Source organism: Monomorium pharaonis, chromosome 8, assembly GCF_013373865.1.
Source record: "Monomorium pharaonis isolate MP-MQ-018 chromosome 8, ASM1337386v2, whole genome shotgun sequence".
In the NCBI taxonomy this organism is placed as follows: domain Eukaryota; kingdom Metazoa; phylum Arthropoda; class Insecta; order Hymenoptera; family Formicidae; genus Monomorium; species Monomorium pharaonis.
The window spans coordinates 22,940,145-22,967,503 of NC_050474.1; the positions used below are offsets into that span (position 1 = coordinate 22,940,145).

The window sequence follows — 27,359 nt, forward strand, 5'->3', positions numbered from 1 at the left end:
ATCGATTTGTGCCACTAAAGATTTCATTATCTTGATGAATGCGCGTTTCGATAAAAAATTTGATATCGTTATGAATTTTGAATTCACATGATTAATGAGAATGTTTACTACCAAGAAAACCTAGAATTTTCCGTAATTTTTTTTATTCTTAAAAATTAAATTTATAGATCTATGGGATTTTATTGATATTTATAAGGAAAGTTTTGAAGTTTTATTTTTAAATTTAAATTCTATCTTTTTTACAAAACTTCTCTTATCTAGAATTTTAAATAAAATTCCTCGAAAATCCGAGAATCTTCAGAAAATTCTTTGACAAAATTTAAGTAGGCACTCTGTTAATATTGTTATCCCATTCTTTTTAATGAATCTCGAGATATTAAGAAGTGTGTACCTTTGGCGTTACGTTGACACTTTGGTTTTTTTTAAACGGCTTTCAAAATGTATCTCAAACGTGTATTTTGCGATGCTTCCGATAAGTATTTGCGTGGCGTTAAGCAGCGGATAAAACGTAAAAAGGGAAGGAAGTTAAATCGCGCTTGTCATCGATATCGTTTTCATGCCTCGATTAACCGCGCATCCTTTACCGATACGCAATGGAGTGTGTGCGTATATATGTAGTATTAACCTAAGAAAGAGATATTTTTATCTCGGTCTCTTGCTCCTCTCCTCTCATCAAGGATTGCAGAACTTTGCAAGGATAGATGTCACAAGCCGCTTCAGCGGATTAAAGGGATTCTTAACGAACCGCTTTAGGGATCGCGGAAGTACGAAAACTTATTACCCCCTTGTACACTGTTGGTAAATATTGCATTTATCTGTACGTGGATATGCATGTAATATTTAATCTATATCATTTGCAATATTTCGCGAGATTTAATTAATCAAATAAGAACTGCAATCTTTGGTTTATTTTTTCCATAACAGAAGTTTTTTATAAAACAAAATTTCTGTTGTCACTTACCCGGACAAAACACCGAGAATTAGATTCATCACGAAGAAAGCCCCAAGAATGACCATCGAAATGAAGTATATCCACTGCCACGAACTTCCCATCGCATCCTCGATCTAGATAAAATACAATTACGAAAAAGTTGAGCTTTTCGAAGAATTTTCACTGATTTACTTTTTTTTATTATTTAAAATCGATTACATATATATCTAAATATTTTTCTAAGAAATATAGATAACGTCGATATTTAATGTAATACGAATTCGTACAGAATGTCACAAGAAAGTATGAGTATTTGCGTTTCTTTTTCATTTAATAACTTGATAAGATTATTAAATAAGATTATTATATGAACAGTTGCATTTGCAGCGATTTTACATTATAAAGCACGTCCGTCCAGCCCTCGAGGGTGATGCATTGGAAGACCGTGAGCATGGCCAGTCCAAAGTTATCAAAATTCGTGATGCCATAATTAGGGCCATCCCAATACTGCCTACTGCAGATATAGTTGACTCCGACTTGAGAGCACTGGTAGCCGCTGGAGTTGGAATCGGAGCATGGTTTCGGATTGTCCATTATCTCGCCTGCGACATAAAAGCAAATCGAATTTTTTAATCCCAAAATAACGGCGATTGCAGAGCATAATAAGTCCGCACTCTGCGCCGAAACTTCTAATTGGCTGAAGTTGATCGAGTAAACAATGTTTAACGTATCATAATAACATGTGAAAATGTTTGCACATTTTTCCACGTATATCTTATACAAAGTTGCTTGAGACCAACACCTTTCTCTATTAACACTAAGGCGACTTATCAAGCCTTTCTGTTTCGTGCTTTTAATGTGTACACAGGTCGATTAAAGGAACTCTGTTAAACGCGTTGCTTTGTTAAACTTTAAATTACGTTAGGTTGACACCGCCAACACGATAAATCGTGTATCTGTATCTCTTATCAAATTAAAATAATCAACATAATTGTTAATTAATTATCTTGCCTATTATAATAGCACATAAATAGGCCAAAGAAATACCGAAAGCATAACTAAAGTATTAATTAATGAATATAAAGTAATTTTAATTAAACAAATTAATTAATCTAATTAATTATTAAAATTAACATTTGGTTTCTCTATCATAATATCCAGCATACTAATACATAAAAATAGATGATAAATATCTGTAATGTATACGTATACAAATAATAGACTATTAAGTAATTAATACAAATTAATTCTACTTAGGTATAATAATTCTCTCTGTTGTTTGATTAAAATTAAATTTGACAGGCTTCTGTATCTATGATACAACAAAAAGTGCAAACTAGAGACTTCCTAGGAATATGAATTATAGAGTTACGAGGCATTCTCTTTCTCATCTCTCTCTCTCTCTCTCTCTCGTTCTCTCAAAATCTTCGTTCTGCCAGGTCCGACTATTTCACGTTCTTGTGAATTAGTTCGTCATACGAGAGGCGTGCAATTCACGCGTCTCTTGCGCTAATAGTTAAACGTCCCTCTCGGACACGCGGACTAACGTTGAATCATATCTAAAATAGCCGTCCCGGTGCAAAATGTGTTTCGGGGCTAAGCCGGGGAAAGCCCCTCGAAAGTTTCTCTCTCAACGTATCTAACTTTTTTTTATTCTAATCACCAAGGGACAATCCATAGAAACATCTGCGAGTTACGTAATAATTCAACGGTCTCCGCGACATTTCGCATTGCTGTTCTTATTAATTTTTTATTCGGCAGTCTGATAACGGACCAAGGACAAATGCAAATAAATTTCTTGTATCAAAACCAGCATAAAGAAGTCATGATATAATTTTTGGATCATGATTATTAAAAAATTTCCCATAATGTCATAAATAAACATTCTTTTTTTATTTGCAAGATAGAGAACTATAATTTTTTTCTAAAAAAAGTTATATGATTTTACTATATGTATCTATTAAAATATTAAATGTTTATTTCCATATGATATTATTGCATATACATAATTTGTTTATGAAGATAAACGTTTATTTCGAGAAGTAATTTTAGCTTAAATTTAATTGAGAATTTAACAGAATAACGTTGAACACAATTCATAGTTAATTTCTATGATGACACATAAGTTTGTTATAAAATAACGTTTGAAAGAAATCAAAGTTGAGTTTCTCTGAAAATCTAAATTCCATCTAAGAAGAATATTTTGAATATAGTAAAAATTTAAGAACATTGATTCGCAATTGCTGTCATGAGAGAACGTTGCTGCATCCACTAAATTTTTAACGAAGAAATCCTGAAATACACACAACGCACTTACCGGTTATGTTGTTCCGGCACGTTTTGTGCATCTTCCCGGAGAATAGCTCAAGGCCGATGATGGCATAAATGATGATGACGAAGAGAACTAATAAAGCAATGTGCAAAAGTGGTACCATCGCCCTCAAAATTGAGTTTAGGACCACTTGAAGACCTGTGTGGATAAATTTATTTTTATTAGTTGTCATTCTCATCATTTATATGATGAGAATAAACTAAAACATTCTTGAATATTTCGTCACAAATAAAATAATAAAAACTAAGATATTCTTGAATGAAAAAAATTATTATTAATATCTAATTAATTATATTTTAATTTATTACTATATCTCATTTATTAAATGTGTCCAAATTTTGTGAATTTTTTAAATGATCTTTCTCTCTGTTTAATATCACCAAATGAAATTATCCAATCATATTTATATCATTAATATTTTGTGAACGGAAGATCTTACTTGGAACACCGGAAACCAGCCTGAGAGGACGTAGAACACGAAACGCCCTTAAGGCCTTGACGTCAAAACCTTCTTTCATGAATATCGTTAACACCGTGCTTATCATTCTGCAAAAAGGAATGCAAAAAATGCAACAGATGAGGATTAATGACTTGATGATAAAATAGAGACTTGATAATGAAGGCTGCAAAAGTCATTTTCCTGGAACGTAATTTGTCCCTGAAGAAAAGAGCTTTATGTGCCAAGGCTAATAGCACTATAAACACCATGTGGCGGCATTTACGGGAACATTTATGGGGCATAAAAAAGGAGGATGAGAAGAGAGAAAAATTTTCCCCAATAAATAAGACTCTCTGAAAAAGGAAAAACAGCTTTCCAGTATCTTTTTGTCTCCGGCACGTGCAATCTTTCGTGTCACGCTTTTAAATTACAATGTTCGCGCTGACGTTCGACGAACGTGACATTGTCATAAACGAGCCGAGATGAAGGGTGAATCATCAACCGGAAGGAAACGACCGCATCAGATGAGACAATTTCGAATGTTACCGACGGCGGCATTTTCCTCGTGCATTAGGCTCTGTCATTTGAATAATGGCCCCTGCGTAATGATCGACTCGAGGGAGAGGGGGAGAATGGATGTGTGCCGCATGTTCATTCCCGCGGGACATTAAGATGGATCGATTCGCTGTGTCGTTAACCGAAAACGATAAAGTTATCGGCCGACAAGTCGGATATATGATATGCGAAACAATCGTCTTCAAGACAGGTAGTTACGCCTGTCGATTTGAGTTATCCGTAATCAGGGATATTTCCCGAAACAATCTGCACTCGCTAAGGAAATAAATTCGTATCGCGGATCATTAACTGGAAAAAACAGCGGAGAGGTTGGCCGATATACTCTGTTTGTCCAACTCCGTGTTTTTACGCGCACATACGTGCATTCACGCGAGTTCTCTCGTCTTTTTATTCTGTAAAAATCAATGATCGCACATAAATAGGGTACCGTTATTTACATTATGTATATATAATGTGCCGTATCTTATAGTAATATTATAATAATTATTTAAAGGCCTATTGAGATCCCGCGCTTACTCAACTTGTATATTACCGTTCTGTTTGCGTAGCAATGTTTCAATTGCATTTAATGATTTTTTCTAATACCTTTTGTCAGCAAAGTTATCGCAAGCGGATTCAATATTTTTTTTATAAACATCAAAGGAACATGATATTATTTTTAAGAAAACAAGATGTAAGGTAAATGTCCCAGTAACCTACGTGAACGATGTACAATCAAAATTGTTGAATTTTTTTACGATAAGGATTCACGATATAAAAGGATCTAATTAGATAATTAACTGCAATATGAAATATAAAACGTTATGTTTAACACATACAAAATAGTTAGTTAATCTTTTGCTCATTACCATACAAAAATAGGAAAATTTTTTTAATTATTCTGAAAAAAATAAAAAAAACTTATAAATCGATGTGTAAAACGATATTCTTATGTAAAATAGATACAAACTGAATCCAAAGATATAGATTAAATAAAATACAAATAAAAAGAATATTATCTTGATAAATATCGTTTTTTTGAACATTTTAAAAACCTCATAAAAATATAAATTTTTTAAACTAGTAGTGAAACAAATTTATTTTCAGAATATTATATAAAGAACAACCTTACCTGTTAGAGTATTTACATAAAGAGATTACAATTAAATTTTAATATTAAAAAATATTTAAAAAATTTTAAATTAAAATTTAAGATTTTAAAAAGGACATTTAAAATTAATAAGAATCAGAAGTCAATTTCGTTTAAGTGTCCACATGTATAGAGTGTAGAGACATGTTCACTAGAATATTTACCTTATTTCATAAAACTAATAAATACCTCGCATATGTGATTTAGCAATCACGAATGTAAATCCCACGTGTAGAATCAATCCGTGAAATATTAATTGCGGTGGGAGTTATCAGCGCTCAGCTATGTGAAAAGGGGCAGATCCATTAGGGTATTATCGACTTAAGCGGCACTCGTAAAATTTCAATCCCCGATTCGCGCGCTTGTTGTACCCAACTGGATTTAAATTTACACGCGCGAGCCGCGACATTATGTCAACCGATTAGCCGAATATACATATGTGGGAATGTTTCGCTGATTTCCAATCTTATAATATCATGGTAATTTACAGTTCCTCGTCATTTCGTTGCAATGAGTGGCGAGGAAAGACTTTTTGAGTAATATTTCCTTCCGGCGCCGCCGTCTTCGGTCTCGTTCGGCGCGCCGTCAATTTCACTTTATTTACGCTTCACGAAATACATGACCAAACTGATTCATTCGTAAAGCTCGGCGCTTAAATCAATTTTATTTCCGTAGCTTCAGACATTCTCGCGCACACTACCGTTTTTATGAAATAAATGCGACGCGCTTGCTTCCGTGTTTGCTCGCAACGCGAGTGTCACAATTTTTAGTTCACTTTTTTTAATATGTACTCGAAAATACGAAAATACAATAACTCCGTAAAAAATAATTTTGTTTAGGTGCTTTCAGTATAATCGATATTTAATAGAGCGAAATCGCTTTATTATTTATGAGACTCGCTTTTAACTTCTATAAATATTAAAACTCTACTGATAAAGGCTTTTTAAGCTACTATAGCAAACATTGCCACCGATATTCTCCGCCACGTTTTGTAAAACGGAATTGTGGAATTATAATATGTATATTTTTAATTGAATTGGAAATTTATATTAAATATAATTCTATTAAATGTATATATGTATAAACATGATATATATATATTTATATATATACATATATATCATGTTTCACATGGAAGTAATTATATTCAATCTTTGTTTTATCTGTGATAAGCGAACGTCAAACTCAAGCTGCACTACTTGTCGTTGCGCCTTAACGTTCATCGAACGTCATCGACAGTATGTGCACTGGGAAGACATCACCAGGTGCAAACTATCCACCGCCTAAGTGTATATGATCACCACGCATTATCGATTACGTCGGCATTGGTCCAATTAACTTGCACTCGATATAGGTTGTTAGATGCTATCTTCGTCGACACTCGCCCACCGACCATCGAATTCGAAGAAAAGTGTATTATTAAACGACATCGGGGATATTATTATGGTGCTACAAGGTGACGTGATTTTTAAACAATTTTCTCCATTCATTAGAAAATTCATGTGGAAAGATAAATTTGGAGAAAAATGACGGTTAATCTCTTTCCAGGAATGTGACAGCGAATATAAATTTGTAGAATTAAAGTTGTATTCGCGTGTTTAATTTTATTGTAATAATTCAACTTATTTGTGCAACATATTCTCTCTCAGTCAATACTTCAAAATCCGTCTAAAAAAAGATCTAGGTATGCTCTTATTAGACAAAGGGGACAAAAGTTTCAAGGTTAATGTACTCACCCAATCACGACTATCGTAAAATCCAGCAAATTCCAGCCGTTGCGGAGGTAAGCTCCTGGATGTGCGACGAAGCCGTAAGCTATGATCTTCATCACGCACTCCACCGTAAAAATCACAAGAAAAACGTACTCTATCTTCTCCTGCAACACCAGAGGAAAAATCGCCGTGAAAAATATGATGGGAGATGCACTGGTGTAGATCGATCGCCTCTAAAAGAGCCTTTGAGGAAGGTTACAAATAGAAAGGCCTCACGTACACTGCCGTCTTAGCATCGGAAAGAGGCCACTTTGATTGATAAGTGTCAAGTGATAAGACACTTTCGCAATTTTCGACCCTACGACACGTCGGTTCCATGTCAACGAGGGAGGCTATTAAAGCAAGCGGTGAAAACAAATGGCGGCGGACTGCAATTAAAAACGCACGAGACCGAGAACACAATGTTTCGCGCGCACGTACACGGACGTCTTCGTTAAACATTTAAAGCACGAGCGTCGCGGTTGCAGTTGGATTACGACGAGTTACGACGAGAACGTGATCGACGTTAACCAGTCGAGAAAAGGGGTGTCAACGCTCACCGATATTTTCTTCAAAGACTTGAATGCAATATTTTTTTATTTACAAATGCGAATCTCATAACCTGTTGCTCTCTTCTTTCTTAGAAAATCTCTTACCTCACTCTAACATGATTAGACTGCGATAGCAGGAACTTCAGCAAAACCCTTTTCCAAATTTCGAAACTTTAACTAACTCGTTATATAAAGCCACGAAATTAATTAATTATCATGTCATGAAAGTTCAGCTATACAAAACTGTTTTGAACTTATTTCTGTATTCATCTTTTTTTCAATGATAGATGGTCGGTTATGGAAGATTAATAAAACCGATAATCGCGTAAAAATAAAACACAAAAAGAACAATTTTGCTAAAGTAAATCTAAAAATTTAACTATATCTGGAAATAATTTTATTAAACTATCAAAATGATTATGTGGGATGCTCGAATTGCTGGAATGTCAAAATTTTTTTAACAAAGCAAAGGAAAGCGTGAAAGCAAATAATTATTTTATAAAATGCACCGACTGAATGTATAATTAATTTTTCGATCTCAGTCGATCTCATTAGCGCGACTCGTCGACAGTAGTATATCAGTAGCATCGCTGGCTATCGCGCAAAAGGATTAATCGACGCATGGCGTTATGGTTGCGGCGGGTAGGGTAAGAACGACACAGGCCTTGGTGAGAAAAACAGGCGAAACAAAAGGAAGAAGCAGTGGGTTAAAAATAAGGCTGAAGAGTGCTCGCTCGTACACATCAGAGGTATGGAAAAAAGCCGCTGCGCGCGAGAAGGCGCACGGAGATAGTGGATGTTAAAAGGGAAGTTGAAAGGCGCGAACGCGGCCACACAGAGGATACGAACCCTCTCTCTTTCCTTTTTTCTCCCTTCCCTCCCTCCCTCCCCCGCCCGGCATCCATTACGTTAATTTCCGAAATCGATCGATTATTGGCCCGCTGAAATAGGCTCGAGCGCGCATTATATCGTCGGCCGCCCGTGTATGTGCTCACCGATGCGTGACACGTGAACGTTGTTACGTCACTTTAAAGACGCAAAGTAGAATATGAAGAACCCGAAAGTTTTGATGGTCGCGTTGTCTTCTTTTACACTTTATTACGAATTTATCTTCCTTTTGGGAGCGCGAATATTATTTTTAGACGAACTTGAGAATTTACTTTCATATCTCACATTACTTCGTAATTTTTTTCAGTATATATTTTATTAAGCTATAAAGTTAATTAGAACAAAAATAATCTATTTTGTTATATAGTACGTAGATTAAATAACTGTATTTGAAAAAAAAAAGAGAGCAAAGTGAAATATTAATGCAGTTATATTTTTCTATCACATTTATTAACTTCATTTTAAGTTTATTTCTATAAACATAAAAAAAAACTTCTTTAATTAATTCTCTATCTCTCCTTTGAATCATATATACATACTTTCATATACATTCCATTATTACGACGTTATTTTTCATTAGAAAAATGTATTGTAGTACCGCGTGCAATTTTCTACTATTCATATGAAGATTAACACATATGCCTGCCGTATGAGCGAAATATGAGAAGAGCAGGTGATAAAGCCAGGAAGATAGATATTATTCGCAAGTGCACTTGCCGAATAATAGATCCGTCGCTGTGATATTAAAACCCAGAATCGACTAACGAATATTTCATTGCCTGTGAGAGATTAAACTGTTCGATTTGTCCCGTATAATTTCACAACTGCTGCACTATATTCAATTAATATTTGAAAAGAGAAAAAGAGAGGGAGAGAAATTTTTGCGGCATTCCACATTCCTTTAATCATGATTATTTTATAATCAAATATTATGATTGATTAACATTTCTTGTTTTGCGAAAATTACTACAATTAAAAGCTAATGATTACAAGAAACACTGAATTGTATTTTTGTTTTAAGTTTTGCGCGCAAATGACAAAAAAAGTTTTGTTTTTGTCCTAAAAGATGAAAGGAAGAAGTAAGATATTCATGAAAATGTTCACAGTGTGCTCAGTAGGTACATTGCAATTTTCTAATATAGTTTCATAATCTTGTGGCGATAAAAGATCGAAGTTGCCGGAGTTTTACCTCGATTGAGTCGGGCGGAGAACGAAAAAGTTTTTAAAAAAGTAAAGATCGATCTTAAGATTTGCGACTTTTTAGAGTTTGCGACTGAATTCGAATCTTCTCCCGGAGGGAGTCACCTTATTCTCTGCTTTTTTCAGAAACCCTAAGAAAAAAGTGATATCTTATAAAAAATGTGTAATATAATAAATAGAATAAGACATATAACTTTGTCAAGATTTCTGTACGGCAAATAGTTGTCTAGAAAAAAAATTTGAATAAAATTTGTCGTTTAATTAGTAAGGATTTGAGTGTCATATTTTGCACGCAATTATCTTGGATGTGTACATATCGTTTATTTACTCTAATTCTTTATGCCTTCCACTTGGCTATTATAAAAGTGTATTTCTCAATCTTGATAAAAACTTTGCTAAAAGTAAATTAACAGGCTTATGTGAATCAATATTTTTACGTTCGATAATTAACGAACGTCACGTTACAGTCGACTTTGCATTACACAAGCAGCTTTCCGCGAATTTCTCATTGGCCTAATCTCAGCAAAGTTTCCTCCTGGTATTAATTAGCGCAAGGGATGCCCTCTTTGAGTGACGCAAAACGAAGTCACACCCTTTGGCAAGGTGCGACACGACAGCTCGATCCCACTTTAGCATAATGTGACGCAAAACTGAATTTTCGAGTTGTTATCAAGCAGTTTCTCTATGCATACAGACGAATAGGCAATCCCTACGTGTCAAGTTCTGTCGCTGCGTGAACCGAATCTCTGCGAGCCTTATCTACAAACGAGCTTGAGCAGTTTCCGAATATCGACAATTATAAATGACTTTTGAAGTGTCCAACGCCGAATCGGAAAGGGAGGAATAATCTCGATTAACTTTCGCGCTAAAACGGCCTACATGTGAATCGTGTTTTCCGATTATGGTGCACCGGGACAGCATACACGCCTATGTTGAGCAAGATTGAACAATTATTGAACTTTCAGCTTGAATAAGTTTCATGCCACCAACCCTACATGCCGTCTCGGAATCGATAACTCGATAGATGTTCGTGTGGTTCGTTGAACGGAACCGCTACTCTTATTGTTATAGGAGGCACCTTTCAATTTAGACACATGTAAACACATGTACACACACGCACACGCGCGCACGCGCGCACACACACACACACACACACACACACACACACACACATATATATATATATATGTATATGAGACAATCAGTAAAATTGCTTTATTTCACATTCGGCAAAGTCGCACAAAAGGACTCCCGGCAGCATCATTTATAACGAGATAATTGTTATTGCGATTATTTTTAGTCCATTTTGAAATTTCTATTTTTACACATATAGGTACACATCAAAGTAATAGACAATATGCATTGAGATTATATAATAATTAAAGGAAAAAGTTTTACAGTTATCGCTATAAAGAAAATGATATAATTTATTATGAGTTTAGCATTGTTATACTAAACTAAAATTTTAAAAAATTAGAGTGATATTTATGCATAAATACTAATACTCACCAAGTACTGATTGGTCTGATTAGAATCGCTATAGGGATACGGCGTGTAAACGGCCAGAGCGACGCAGTTTGCAAATATCGTCATAAGGATGAGCCATTCGAAGGGTCTGTGGAATGACGTTGATAAAATCGAGTCAATTAAGGAAAATACAGGGTGGTCACTCGCGCGTTAACTCTTTCGTCGCAGATTGTCGCCAATATTGACCCTACTATCAACACCGTATCGAACATGAAATTAGGGTCAATCTGGAGAAGAGCTTAATGTCAAACATGTTATTAATGTCAGGTTCGCAAATATCGTTGATATCGGACGCGATCTCTGAACTTTGATATTTAATTCCTCGATAGTCATCGGAGACCGGGAATCATCTTGCCAATTACCAAAAAAGTATGCGAGGGCAAAAGGATACTTCCACTCAACGACGCTGATGCACATCTTCCTAAGAGGGTTCGTGAGGGTCAGACAGAAGAGCGCCCGAACAGGTCGATCGGGTGGCGGCTTACCCCCCCGTCTGACGGGCCTCTTCTGAGCCGCCTTGGAGGCTGCGCCGGCGGCTCCTGGGCCCGACTGCGATGGCGGCGGCTGCTGATGCATATTCGCCAGCTGCGTCGCATCCATTGCACCGTCGACATTAGATTGCTGGCTGGCATTGGGGGGAATCGCGATGTAGGGGGTCGCGGCATTCGGCTGGGCCCCTGGCAGCCGAGCAGATGGGCCCAACGCCGAGCCCCCATCTCCCCCCGCGCTCATCGGTCGCTGGTATCGAGCTCCGTGCTTTCTGTGCTACGACGACGATCACACGTTCTTCTTCTTCTCCCACGACGACGCTCCAGGGATTGATGCCTAGCCACGCAGATGGTGGCGATCGACGCCGATCGACGCGGTGTCTCAGAGGCGCACCACCACGCGCTGCAACTCGCCGGCATGCTACGGCACTGGGCTGCTACGAAGCTCCCTCCGTGACCTGCGATGAAAGGTCGAGGTTCATGAAAGGGAATGATAGAGAGAGAAAGAAAGCGAGAGAGAGAGAGAGAGAGAGAGAGAGAGAGAGAGAGAGAGAGAGAGAGAGAGAGAGCTCTCTTTCGACCATAACGGTCGAGTGCGAGTGCATCGCGGTGAGTATCCTATAAATTATAATTATTCATGAGCTAACGCCGCGATGCATTCACAAACGCGCGATTCGATGTGCACTCTCACGAAAGCATTTCCAAAACGCACGCGTAATTACCAATATTTTCGAAGATACACAATTTACTTATGAGTTTTTGTATTAGAGAAATAATTTTTATATTTGAATGTAAATGGAGGAGGACAAGTTTCGCGATTCTTTATTAGTGTGTGTTATTTTATAGATTAGTTGATAATTATCACAATTTTCTCTTATACCTTTTCTGCAAATTCAAATTGCATCAATTCAATAACAGATTAATTCTAGAATACTTCTTACCTTAATACCCTGCTCCAGATTCATGCACATAATTAACCAGTAAGTGGTCCCATCGCTATTTTAACGTGGCTTTCTTTTTCTTTAAATAATTGTAAACTAAGATATTTTGTATAGATCGATAAAATAATAATTTTCAAACATTAGAAATTAAGAAAAAAATATATTAAAAAATATATTTTGGTATGTAATATATTTAATTAGTAAATTAACAGTTTACTCAGACAAAGTTAGTTTGATCGCGAGTGTTTACAGATTAAGAATTTATTTTACATTTTTAAGAATTCTTTTCTAGACTTTTTTTATTTTATTTGTAAGGTGTTACAATAATTAAACTAACAATTTTTATATAAAAAGTCTTATTAAATATTATGTTAAACTATCAACATTTTAATAACAAGAACTGCATTGCTCTTGAATTAACCTAGAAAATTTACCCAAAGTAGCATTCCAGAGTAAAATTACCGCCTTTATTCGGAATTGGATAAGATTTTGTTCTAATATGTACAATAAAATTAGGATTTCGAAACGTAGCACGTGGCAAGAAGAAAGTAGATTGGATATTACATAGAAAAGGAAAAAAGACCCAGTATACATACAAGTCCCACGCGTTCTATCCGGAAAAAAACAAGAAATATTCCAAGCAATTCGAGTATTCGATCTCAAACGACGCAATTATATCTTTGACGGTACAAATCCACCGGCAGAAGCAACGTGTACAATGCGTTGGGGGTCGCACAGCTTTCGCTCCCGATTCAAAAAGAATAATACATAGCGACGCGGGCTTTCGATTGCACCGCGGGTGCAATAAAAAGATAACAGGTCTGTCGAATGAAAAGAACTCGATTATTTCGTGCGCAGCAATGCTTTCCTACCGATCCCGGCGCTACCTATCCGCTGCGGTATTCTCTGCAGAAAATCTGGTCATTTATTTCTCTCAATTGCGAGAAATGTTGAGAGCGGCCGAAAATTTGTTACGCCTTAATTGAATAATAAGATTAATTTGCCTCCGAAATTTGTGCGATTATTCCTTCGGTTTTCATATTTTCCCAAACAATAGAAAGATTATTTCATTCCACTCTCATTCCATACATTAGTGATATTTTATATCTCAGTGACAATTAATTATGCTCTTCTTCGATTTCAATCGTAAATTCCCTTGAACTCCCCATCGTATCCATATATCCGTATTATTGATTGTACGACGAAGAGATGCAAGAGAGATAAGTCATTCACATTAGGCAAACATGATTGCGGTGAAAAATTGCGGGACACGTTATCTAAAGGGCACATTTATTCAAGTTTTCTCGTCGGAAAAGGCAAATCCCCACGTAAATTGGATGCGGATCGCGCGACGTGGTAACACGACAATTACTCGTGATAGAAATCAATAGATAACGTTACAATAGTAACATTCGCGTTGCAATACGAACGGTCGATGCTTTTCCGACCCCCTAATCCCACTATCGCGCACAATAAATCGCTCGCGGTGAGGACCGCCAGCGATTGCAGCGGACAATTCTTCGCAATTTTAACGAGCGTGTCAGCTTTTTCAATAATTTTCTTGCCGTAGAAAACTCGCGAAATCCACGTTTAAAAGTCGGCATGATCGGTTTCGGCCGATCCATCCCGTAAATCTGCGGCTGTTCGTCGCTAATCCGTGCCGTAAAAAGCACGATAACCCTTTGAAGCTGAACCTCGACTGGTAAAATAATTCTAAATATACGGTTATTTCTTTCGAAATGGACGTAGTTACGTTAAAATATTTGCTTAGAGTTGTCGAAAATTATTAAAGCAACATTTTGCTAAATAAAATAATCGCTAAATAATTGCATGCGAAACAAACAGAATAAATTATAATTATCTACACCTATATAGTTATCTATAATCAGAATAAATGTATTATTAAATTTTAAAAAATTTATACAATTAAAAATGTATAAATATAAATGTATCTTATTTACTTATATAAATACATTTATTTTAATTCTCTCTAAAAAATATTTTATTAATGTAGTACATTTAATTGTTATTTTAAAATTTTGATTCTCCCTTTCGCTTGAATCACAAATATTGCAATCTCTGATTTATTCTATCAGTATTTGTTTTATTAAACCAACGTTATTGTGGTATTTTATATCGATGTACCTATTGTTTTATTAGTGTATCATCAAACTGACTTATCGCTTTGCTTTTGCTCGTTTGAAAAGTCATTGAAAGTGTCGGAAAGAAATCCAATTCTTCACGTCTCGCACGTCCATCGTCGCGGATGCCCAAAACAACCTTCGTCGCCGAGCGACGCGTTTATCCGAAGGAAACGTCGCAACGGCTGCGAGAGAAAAAGAGAGAGAGAGAGAGAGACCGGGAGATCTGGGATTTATAGCCGAGTCCGTGCTATATTTAGTGTGCCTAAATACTAGAAAGCTCTACCTACGGATGAGTTTCTCGCCTCGTCCTGCCTCGTGTCGCGACACGACGTGAACTTGTCTGTGATCTAATCGCCTCCGCCGTCTCCACTTTGAGCCACAATACGATTCCGCTCAGAATTCCGCGGAATGCTGCAGTAACGAATTGTACCGCCTCGCGCACGAAATATTCCACGGCGTATCTCGTTATGTTGCGTTTTGTTCAAGCCACTTTGTCCTCGAGTCATTGTTCTTGAGAGCAAACAGCGCATCTCGCGGCATAATTCCACTCAACTTCGTGAAAGGGAAAGGGAACGCGCGTATCATATTGTACAGATTATTTAAATCGGTATAGAGAGATGGAGGACACCTTATCTATTAATTATTCACGATGCAATGATTCGCGAAATTCGCGATTTGCGTCGAGAGGACCCCTGTGATTCAGAATAACGAAATAGAATGCAATAGGCGTGCCTTCGCTTAGATTTATAGATAGCAATGAGGCACGTAACTAGAAATGAGTCATACAGTCTCTAGTATTTGGCGTAATTCTACAACGCCCGACGACGACGATATATGCGCCGCTGCTTCTTTCAACTGAAAGTCTCAATATCGCTCTATTATCAATGTGTTGAAGAGAAAGAGAGAATCAATTTTATTTCTTTTATTAATATTTAATTTATTCGGCTTCAATTTAATATCATATTTTATATGTTTTTCAATATAGACAAGATTCAGCGGAACAGATAAATCCAATTGTAAATATGTAAATTAAAAGCGTAAAGGCGCATAATTAAATCAACCTCAAATAAATCCCGCGGTCAATTTAAACACACGATATGATATATCTAAAAAAATAAGATTACTTTGTGGCGAACGAATTATTAAGTGCAACACTTCTTTTTTATTCCGTTCCACAGCACAATTATTTAGTGAATTGAAAATTATTTATACGCGCATGTATATTATAAATTAGAAAGACGAACCTATGAAAGTTTCGTAATAATTTGATGCGTCAAAATAATCCAGGATTAATGTGTCCTGTATGTTCCATACCATTAAACAGTGATGTGAATCCCTTATATACATGTAATCAAAGCTAATGCATAATCCACATCCAAAGTGCAGGGGGCAAATCTTCAAAGCATCATTATCCGACCCTTCCAACTCGCGCTCGTAGCATTTAACCAAGATTGATCCCGAGATTTCCCGTTATTCTCTTGATACCGGCTTCGTTTATCCGTATCCACCGCCGCGGCTCCGCATTGTCCGCTAATCCTATCGTCCGCGTCTTCCATGCACGCGGACGTGCATTTGTGCATGTGCGTGCTCGCGTAGCTCTGTACGTATCTCTCGCTTCGGGTCGCTTTTGCGAACTTCGGCATTTGCTAAATTATGCAGCGGGAATCTTTCGCCGTGCGAATAAATGATTCACCGAAAATTCGCGAACAGTTTTGGAGTCACCGTCGCAGCTGTCGGGACGCGTAAATTCCCGCTGGCGCATCATGCCGCGACGCCCGATACAACGCGACTCGATTTGCATTGCTTCACGCGACACGCGATCAAAAGTGCAGGTGATCAAAATCCGTGAATTTAGGCGCAGCTACATCGGCAGCTTTGATTAGTTCTGATTCAGAGATTGCTGGCTAATTTAAGCAGCTATTGTTTTTAAGAGATTATAGTTATAATAGAAACAGGAAAACACAAGTATTTTTGTAATATGTTACGTATATTATTGATATAGTAGATTGGGACTATCACTAACTGATAATTCAACAGGCTTTTGGGACATTTAAATATCTGAATCGATAAATCAATATGGGCGAAAAAGCGTTAAACTTTATTTTCAATTTTAATTTTAATTTTCAACACTTATATCTTTTTTCTAAATACCCCACTCTATCGATTAGATTTTCGAAAAGAGCAATTCCTTTTACCTCTAAATACTAAAAGTGGTCTGAAAATTTTGATTGAGATCCGAATTACAAAGACTTGAAACGGAAAAGCGCATAAGGACCTCCTGGGTCTTATAGTATGTTAATATATTCATTACATTATTACTACTTAAATATCATTTTACTTATAAAAAAATACAACTGGTACTTTCTACATTTTGATTTTCTTTACAAATATCATGAATCCCATTATCATAATGATTGTCATGGTACTTCGTATCGAGCAATGATTTTAATAAATCGGGAAACGGAGCTGCCTGTTAAGAGAGAAATGCAATTTTTGTGATATGCACCTTTCGTCGAAAAAATTCCACGGATACTGTCGTCCGAAGCGGCGTCGACCGATCGATCGTCTTTGCGTCCACGAATAATACGCTCCGGATGAAATCACTTTAACGAGACGCTGTCAATCGCGGTCGAGTATCGCTCGATATAGTATATAACTGCGTACTCTATCCTGCCGCTGTATGTATCGGTGCATCGCGTTTAGAAGTTCTTTCGAAGCGACACTCCTGGGGATATTTTTACCCCTAGACTTCGCGTCCGGACATTCGTCAAGATCGTCGAACTGTCGTCTTTTATCTGTCGTTCAAAGTGCGATTTGTAATTCACTTTCTCTTTCTCTCTCGATCACACATATAATAATCTCTTTGATGTCGTAATCAGCAATAGCTGGAATGCACGTGCTTTGATTTATTAACTCGATTTATATTTAATTCCAATCGTGTAATTTTTTTGTACCGGAGACAAGTTTAAGTAATATCGACAGCTTTACAATATTTTATTTTAATAGAATGTATGTAAATTAATCATCTGGAAAGAATATACAAATTATTTCTTTTATTTTCAGAGAGTTATACTTTAAAAGAACAGAAATAAGTTTACAGGAGTATTAAGCTGAAAATTCTATTCTTTAACTTCATTCGAATAATGTTAATAACAAATATAAATGGAAAACTAAGAGCGCAAAGTAATGGCACAAAGAAGTACATAGCGACAAGTTACTGGTAAAAAAGTAGTTGCTAATTTTATTTTCTTGTTAATTAAAGCATGACGGTAGCGCCGTGACATTTGCACATTTTATTCACATAAACAAAGTAAAAGGTGTGCAATAATGATATATTATAAATAACCGCGGCGTGCTTTTCTTCGCAGCTGCAGAGAGATCGCAGTTATGTATTATTCGCATTATTGCATTATACATATCACATACAGGTGTGTACATATTCCCTGTCACTTTATCGGAAAACTCATTCAAGGATCTCCGTTTGTCGATGACGTTTATCCGAGGCGATAATATGTCACGTTGATACCTTGCATACGTATACATAAATAGCTAAATACTCAACGATGCACTCTTCTTTCTCGCAACATGAGAAATTTATTTCGTCAATTGATGGATCGCCAGATTATCCTTTTAAATCTACAACATCAATAATCTGTTTAAAGTGTCATATCTTTTTCTCCATTTATATCACATAACTTTTAAGACATTTAAAATTACTTACAGATAATATTAGCGATTACAGTTTAAATTACTTAGCAGATGATTTTTAATGAAATAAAAAAAAAACAAATTACATTCTTAATTCTATTATTATGTAAAAAAAATAAAGATTAGATTTCTTGAATTGTTTAAATTAATCAAGAATCCAAATTTCGCAAATAAATCATTACAAAAATTTAAAAAGATTTCCTAATCAACGATTAATTCATTATGAAACATGATTTTTTGTCTTACTAAACAAACAAAGCTACAGGTTTGTGAGATAATGAATAAAAAAGATCTCGTTAAAATAAAAAAGATAACGTTACTTCTGAGAAAAATATCTATAAAAAGCGACAGTGTTTGTCGTGAACGGGTGAAATAACAGGATGCCGATGGCAAAGGGGAATCGCCTATGTGCACGTACAAAACCAAGTGGGAGGTACCTAAAAATAGCTCGAACTCTGGGTCACGAAGCCGAGATCATTTAGGACGATCTAGCCTGCGATACTCAAGAAACCGGCGTTTCACCCTCCTAAGAGAGACGCACGTGACGATACGTAGATGAGTGATTGAGTTTGCGAGGGAAACGATTATGGACAAGACCCAGAAAACTATAGATGACGTCAAACAAATCACAAAGAGATAAGGCTTTTAATTTACGTAATTTCTTCAAAAGGATTTAATGTTCCTAGTTTGCGAGTAAATTACATGCATTAACTTCAATCGTGATGTTCCTGTGTGATTTTAGTATTTTCGCGACCATCTTTCTTCTTCAAAAGTGCAAAAGATCGATATTGATTTAATATATTAAATAAGTCCAAGACTTAATTTTTACAATCAAATTTTTATTTATTTTATTTTTATATTGTAATTATATTGATTTATTTTACTTCTTATTTGTTTAATTTATTTAAAGTAATTTAAAAATTATTTGCAAAAAGTAATAAAAGCAAAGGAGAGAGACTGTTCTGTTTTCTCACGGCTTTCTTTTGAAAGTGGCAGTTTTAGTTCCTGAAAGAAAGAAGAAACAAAATATTATGAATCGAGTTCACCAAGTAAACGAGCAATCGATTATCTCATTAAGCTCGAGGAAATCTCTGTCGCGTGCGACGATACGAGCGCGATTTGGCGTAGCGATGTGGCGCGCATTTAGGTGCAAATAATTCACGTTTGCTCAGACGCTCGATGCCGATCCCGGGATTTCGAGCTTTCGTGTAGCGAATGAAAACTCGCGCGTTCACCCAAGCGGAAGGCACGGGATTTACTTAGTCACATGGCTGAAGGAACGAAATTGTCAGGGCCATAGTTCGCGGCGTTTCGGCTGATCGCCGATAAGTGCATTCCTGCACGCGCCTGCACTCATTCGCCATGGTCGACGGAGGCCGGCGTTATATTTGCCGTCGCACTTTGTAGCGAACATTACTGCAAACTGCATTTTGGCAGCCGACATTCGCATAATGTTGGCCCGCGGAACCGAATCGCCTTCGCGCAAATATAATTCCCTCGTACACGGCTCGTCACTTATTTCGGACCGACATCACCTGGTCCGTCGAAGGAAAGCCCATTTATCAATCTGTATATTAATGATGAACGTCTTCTATTTTATTTCTCTTGTCTATGCAAAATTAAATATGCAGCGCGGATTTTACAACTTGTAAAAAAGATAAAGAAATTAACACCATTCTATATAAACTGCTCTATATATAGTTAGACTGTATAAACTATGTTATGTATTTTGGATACCTAGTAAATTTTTGCAATATTTTAATTGAGATCAAGTAAATATTCTTAATTAAAGATAAGCTTTATTCCGTTATAGTGAATTTAGTACAGATACTCGTATTTCGTGTGTGATTTTATATATATTTTCAAATTTATTAAACTGTGCGTTGAATAAATTTTCTCTCTTGAAACACGGCCATAAGATGAGCGAGAATAGTAATATCACGATATTAAATTGACAATCAATTTAATGATAATGATGTTAGCTTATATTATGGCAATAATGTCAAAAAGAATTTCCTTTTCTGGTTGTAAAGATGAAGAAATGTTATAAAGAATTTATTACGAAATATGCATAATGCTTGTCAAACTAAGTAAGACTTGTTCTTAATTAATTGTGCTTTTCAATTTATGAATTTTGCTTAAATATTTATTGATGATTAAAGATTCTCTATACCTCAACTATGACTTCAATTTTTTTTTAAAGCACGACCTCCTCACTTTTTGCCGCTAAAAAATTCCATCTTTTTTACATCTGCCATTTCTGTCGGAATGATCGAGTGTCAAAGTACTATGCACAGTGTTCCTTTTTTCTCCCTAATGATAATCGATCTCTCTTGCCACCTCCCGACGGGACTCCCGAAAGTTCATAGACGACGCGCATTATCGGAATAGCTCGGCCTTGCTTCGAGGGTCATCTCCTTATTCTATCGCTAATCCGAATGTCGGCTCTGTCTTATTTTCCCATTGTCTATCGTGCCAACTGAGTCTAGCTAAAACCACGTACTTAGCTTCGTCTTTATTCCAAATTGTCCTTTACAACATGGAATTACTATTACGGGGAATTACATTCGGAGCGATCGTTAACTCATGTGAAAAGGACATGTTGAAAAACGAACTATAGAATGTAGAGAGTAAGAGTAGATTTGGGAGAACGAAGGACGTAGCTTTGCAGTCGCGGCCCTGACAACGGTTGTCAACCCTCCGAAGCATCGACCTACTTTGCACGTGTAGGTCCTCCCGTGTCAAGAAACGGAGTTTCGTCATTTCAATGAAAATTCGGCTTTTGTTCAGAGTGATTTGTAAGATAACCCACAAGTTGCATAGCAACTTGGAAAGGTCATTGTGTGGGACAAAAGGTCAAAAGAAATCTCTTTACTGATTGCCGTAAGGATTCTCGTATATCAATTTCTCTCTTTTCATGGAGCTTTTTATTTGTTATCGCCAGAGAAATAATAGTTTCCTTTGTAATTGATACGCCCTCATGCATTTCGCTATTAATTTTCCCTCTAAAGTTTTATAAGTGGTCTTACAAATTGAATCAAACATTTTTTTACGATATTCCATGTACAATTTCTGCGTTTAGTTGTCGTCTTTAATTGTGATATATAATTGCAACATTGTTACAATCATTATTACATGATTATATTGCTTATACAACTACGTGGAGATATCGATTTATAGATTAGCTATCTATGTTACCTGGCGTCACTTATTTTTACATTAAATTTTGAAACATCTTTATTAAAATCTTTATTTTTGAAAATACCCAAATGTCTTAAAAATAAAAATTATATAGTGGAGATGTAATGCCAAATATTCGAATATGAATTGAATCAAATTGAATCATATAAGATTCGATTCAATTCGGATTTAAATATTTATGCCATTTATTGGCAATTTTATAGAATTATACTTAAAATTATTTTATTTCTTACAATAATCAATATTATCCTTCTTACGTAGCAATCTTTTTTTGTTATCTATGTATTAAAATTTAACCTGGCAATTCTGCTATTAATCTAATTTGCTAAAATTTATCGGCTTAGTTGAATTCGGAAATGATAATCAATTCTATTCAATTCGGCGTCAAAAAATCTGTATTCGCACATCTATAATGCAATGCAATATAAAACTGCAATTCAACAATTTAAATTAACTGCTAGAATTTTTTTCTCCATTTCGAATTTTTATTTTCTAGCTTTCTCTCAAATTAATTGCTAGACATTCTTCTTTTGAATTTCATCTTCGCCTACCGGCGATTCTCTTTCGAATAGAACCACTTCTTCAATGCCGCGAGAGCTTCCTTCCGCCAAAAGTCGATCGATATCTCCAAGGTGAAATGTCGGTGGTCTCGAGGTAGCAGATCGCGTTGACAGAAGAGGAAATACTATTTCCTATTCGATTAGCTTGTCGCGACGGCGACGGCAACAACGTTGAGTCTGGAGCCGCAGGTAAAAGACAAGTAACGTCTATAATCGAAACTTCGATTTTGTCTGCATTGAAATTTGGTTGGCATTGAACTCGTTTCCACGACGGAAAGTGGCAGTAAAAATAGCAGGAGATACGCAAGATATCTCAAACGATATAAAGCATATAATTCTGTATGTGTACTCTCTATACAGATAATTTTAATTTTAATTTTATTGTAAAATCATATACTCCCCTAGTTTTCTAAATTCTAAGTTCTTTGATTGTAATAATTGAAGCTCTTTTGAAGAATTTTGAATATATTTTTAATATCCATTTTAACATTCAATACATTACATCGAGAAACTTCAAAAGTTAAGAAAATGTAGAATTAAATAGAAATTAAATAAAAGTTAAATATTAAAATGGTTTTAGATTACTGTATTAAAAAAAAACATCTTTTAATGTTGTACTGGACAACAAATTTTATGCGATAAATATATCAGCCTTGCTTCTATGAGTTTGGATTATAATGATAATCCAAAGATAAATGGCTTGGTAAGACGCATCAACTAAGGACGGAAATTTATAATCTCCGTATTATGAATTTAATTGCCGTGCGGAATTTCCTCGAGTCTCGGTCGCTTGTCGTACGGTACATTTAAAAGAGTCCATAATTTCATCCGCGTATAATATCGCGGATCAGCCGTCCGCGCGCTCCGGGATTATGTTAAACGTCGCATCCGCCTAGACATCGTATTTTTCTCCGGGACTTTACTTGCCGAACACCAACCTGAGATATACCGATGGCGCTTAATTGCACTGTTAGCCGAGCTATTATGAAAATCCTCCCCAATATATAACTTTGTCTTTTTTAAATCACGTTGAAATTGAGCTTAACACGCGCGGTATCGGTTACTATCACTGTGATAAGGGAACGTTCTTCCGAATCGAAGCAAGTCCCGATCATTAATCTCGCACGCCATTTTCTTCAATCTAATCTAATTCAATTAAAGTCACTCTAATGATGATTTCCAATGTAGACTTAGCAAAAAGCGGAACAAGAGCAAGATAAATGTCTTCAAATTTTGCTAAAACAAAAAAAGGGTTAACTGTCGTATGAATTGCAATAACAGCAGTTCATAAAGTATTAATCAAAATATTCATAAATTCTTATTTAAAATGGACAACTTTTATACCATCTAGCTCATCTTTTAAAAGCAAGATTTAATTTCTAATGATATTCATTAGACGAAGACTTTTTATAGTTTCCACGTCATCGCGCCATTGGCGAATTAATTTATCAAGAAATAGGAGCGGGTGAGTCGTGAAAATTCTATTGTCGCGTGTTCGACTTACGTATGAATATATCGCGCCTTTTTACCGCACCATGTCGCGAATGCTTTTTTAGCGATTCCTGTTGTCAGCCGGAACGATAAATTCCCATTATTCTCGAAAAAGCTCCTCCCATCGCCTCGGCCATGCGCCACGCGAATACATTTGCGCAACGAAATTTCGCACAAGCGGCAAATCCATATTTTTTTTTACGCAACGAGCAACCGATGGTCCCTCTACCCCGTGCGAACGCTGAAGTAGTTTTTGCATTAAGTATTTTTAAATATGCACTGATATTTTTTTTATTAATTTTAATAGAGCGAAGTTTCTTTCGATCGAGTTCGAAGGCTTCGGAGTTTCTCCATCGTTGCGAATTTACTCGCGCAACGCGTGATCCCGTTTCATGTGGAAAAGCGCTGTCTGATATGGGGAAGAACATAAAAATCGCGGAAATGATTTCACCGCTGTAACAATATTATGCATGCGAGAACGTACTCACGATTGCGATCTACATGCATAATACGTGCACCCTGCTGGCGCCGTATGCAGTTCGCGATTCCCGAGGTCAACAGATCTCGCTTCCGCAAACGCGATACCGAGGATTTCCTCGCATAAAATGACGTTACTAATTTACTAGCTTAATTAATCAAACTGAATGATTAAATATTCATTATTGCGTAACTGCAAATAGGTGACATCATTAGCTATAGAAAAAATTAATTTTTAATACAAATGTTTTATAATGAAATTATTTTTCCAATTTAACATTACGTGTCGTTTTTCTTTACCGTAAATATTTTTTTTATTAATTAAGATAAAACCATGATAAGTCTTATATAATTAAAAAATCGTGGGAAGATCAACGATCAATGGTCGTGACGGGATCTTAGTGCTGAGTAATATTTCTTAATTTTATATACATTTTTTAGGTCTTTTAAACTGCACACTTTTGGTTTAAAACGCAGTTTTTATATTTGAATCAAAATTATAACAACACAATAAATTGATAATCAATTTATAATAAGCACATCTCTAAAAATATGATGTTAACAAATATCTTAAAATTGTGCAATGAGAATTTATTGATGAAAATATTATCTCAGCAAGGATAACTTTTTTTTAATTAAAATATAAGTATTCGAACAAAAGGGTGACCGTGACTCTCGATTAAATTGATTGAACAGAACGATGCGGTTGACACAGCGATCCCCGGTCCTGATGCCCGATACGGCTCAGTTGATTGACCTCGAAGCTAAATTTGCCTAGGGATCGCAACTAAACAGGCGCGTACTTGGTTACTAGACTATCGACATATTTTGGCTCATAGTCATTAGGTAAATCTAAATGTGTATACATAGCGCGAAAAGCCTGCTAAAATCTGCATCAAGTAGCTAGGCGAAACTTAATGTTAATGACCACTTTCGCTTACTGGAAGACATCTCTCTCTTTAAATAATCCTTTTCTTCTCGCGTTAAATCCGAAATACTTCTCGATGAGCTTCTTCTCTATCTATAAAATGTACATTCCTAATTTACATAGAATAAGTTCTTGAATTCTTAAAATTCACTTAGAATTCGTTACGCTGCGTTTTAACTATATGGAAAGTCGATTAAACTCGCGAAGTCTGCATGCCAAGAAATTCGTAGCTAACAGTCGCCACTGTTTTTACAATGTGTGGTGATTACGCGAACTCATTTTCATGAGAGAGTGAGAGACTGAGAGGGAAGTCGACCGAGTTTTCTCGGTCCTTTGTGCCCGCTTCGCCGTATCGCTAATCGGAAAACGGATGCAGCCATACTGACGGAGTGGAGTTTAGCCGATGAATCAAAACGTAGTTTGTGTGTCGGCGGCGGGTAATGTATCGAGGCTCGCCGAGTATGTAAAGAAGCTGCTGGCATCGCACGTAGTAGTTCGAACAAACTACATATTGATAGCGCGCATACCCTCCCCCTCTCTCTCTCTCTCTCCCTCTCCCGGCGACACGTGTCGGCGGCCGGTGCAGAGCCGAGAGTAAATGTATCTGTCATTAGAGCGCAAAATAAGCGCTACCGTCATCGGCCAGCTCGTCAGGAATTGGCCTTCCCCGGATTGGCGCAAGAAGACCGTGAAAAGCAGGACATTGCGAATTAATTCTGATTTCCCGCCGATAGGAAGACGATGACAGAACAATTGTTCAAATTTTTTTAAATCAAACATAGATAAAGGTATTATAAGTAGGTTTATTTAATACGCAAATTAAAAATAAGCTGTTGTTAAAAGATATTTTCGCTTTCAGTACCATTTTGACACGTATATTTTTTTTTTTAGACAATTCTTTAGAAAGATTAGAATTTTGTGTGTGTGTACGAGACTTTCTCTGACTGGAAAAATTTAAGTAAGAATTTTTATTTGATTAAATTAAACAAGAAATAAGCATATTGTAAATATCTCCTAAAAATGTTAAATTAATTGGATTAAAACTAGATGAGTTATCGTGGCAACAGTTTAAAAAAATGTTATTTAGAGAAAACACATTTAAAATTTTACAAACAATTTATACGTTAATAATAACATTTACAAATCCCTTACCTTTAATTTCCGCTCTTTTTCTCAAGGTTCAATTAAACTATTAAAAAGTGTCAAAGAAATAATCAACTTTTTGAATTCTCAAAAGCGAGAATACATATATTTTCCTAATTTAACGTACATCAATATTAAAGTTGCTTAATCTTTGAATGATAGAACTGCGTGTCCAAAAGAAAGCTTTATTGGAAAAAAATTACATTGTCGCAATCGCAGGTCAATTTTTTCACGGCCAAACAATTCTTTTTTGACGTGTTTTTCACATCGTCCTTCTGTCACTAAGTTTAAACGATAACTGATGCTTTCTTTACAAAGCATCTTAGAAGAAGACACATTCTACTTGGAATTTCCTGTCTAAACAGTTTCCAGATAAAAGTTATCAAACAGACTGTATATGAATCTTCCGAGACTGTACACTATTATCAAATATCTTCCTGACACGACGGATGCAAAGTAGGTCGAGGAGGATCCCGTGTCCGTCCATCGCCATCCGTCACTACTACGAGACTGACAAGTAGAAAAACATGGGATTCCGTCAGACCTTCTTTGGGTATCTGTAGGATCGAATTATCGTATTGGATTGAGAGATAGCCTAATGAAATTCGCCAATTTGTTTCGTGACCGCACCCTCGTTAAGACACTTCGAGCCACGCCGACCACGCCGTCGACTTAATGAAATTCATTAATCCAGCCGGTATGCATTCCATAGGGAGGCGCGGGCGCAAGGTCACTCGGCGATCCGCGCTCGCTTGCAAACGTTCTCAAACGGCAGAAAGCTCCTTATCCCTTTTAATAGTCCCTTTAAACGGCAATGCCATTCACTCCCTTTGAAACTGTCGCGACGCGGACAGCTTTATCATACCTGATCTTTCTTTATTGTACGGTGTTCGCGCGCTTAACTGGCACAGCTTAGTACGAGGACTACAATGCGGATGGCATTTTGTTTAAAGT

General features: G+C 36.2%; 1 protein-coding gene across 3 annotated transcripts in view; it reads right to left on the minus strand.

The window, feature by feature from the left end:
- The window catches only part of LOC105827888 (muscle calcium channel subunit alpha-1), a 44,646-nt gene extending 32,590 nt beyond the window's left edge, over nucleotides 1–12,056 (minus strand). For all 3 annotated transcript variants that reach the window (XM_036290830.1, XM_028190220.2, XM_028190221.2), the window contains exons 1-7: nucleotides 11,716–12,056; nucleotides 11,307–11,412; nucleotides 7,144–7,283; nucleotides 3,703–3,809; nucleotides 3,249–3,401; nucleotides 1,328–1,533; nucleotides 962–1,065 (exon numbers count right to left, since the gene is read on the minus strand). In XM_036290830.1, coding sequence (XP_036146723.1) covers nucleotides 962–1,065; nucleotides 1,328–1,533; nucleotides 3,249–3,401; nucleotides 3,703–3,809; nucleotides 7,144–7,283; nucleotides 11,307–11,412; nucleotides 11,716–12,056 — 1,157 coding nt within the window. The remainder of the gene's footprint in view (nucleotides 1–961; nucleotides 1,066–1,327; nucleotides 1,534–3,248; nucleotides 3,402–3,702; nucleotides 3,810–7,143; nucleotides 7,284–11,306; nucleotides 11,413–11,715) is intronic.
- Between the last annotated feature and the right edge of the window lie 15,303 nt (nucleotides 12,057–27,359).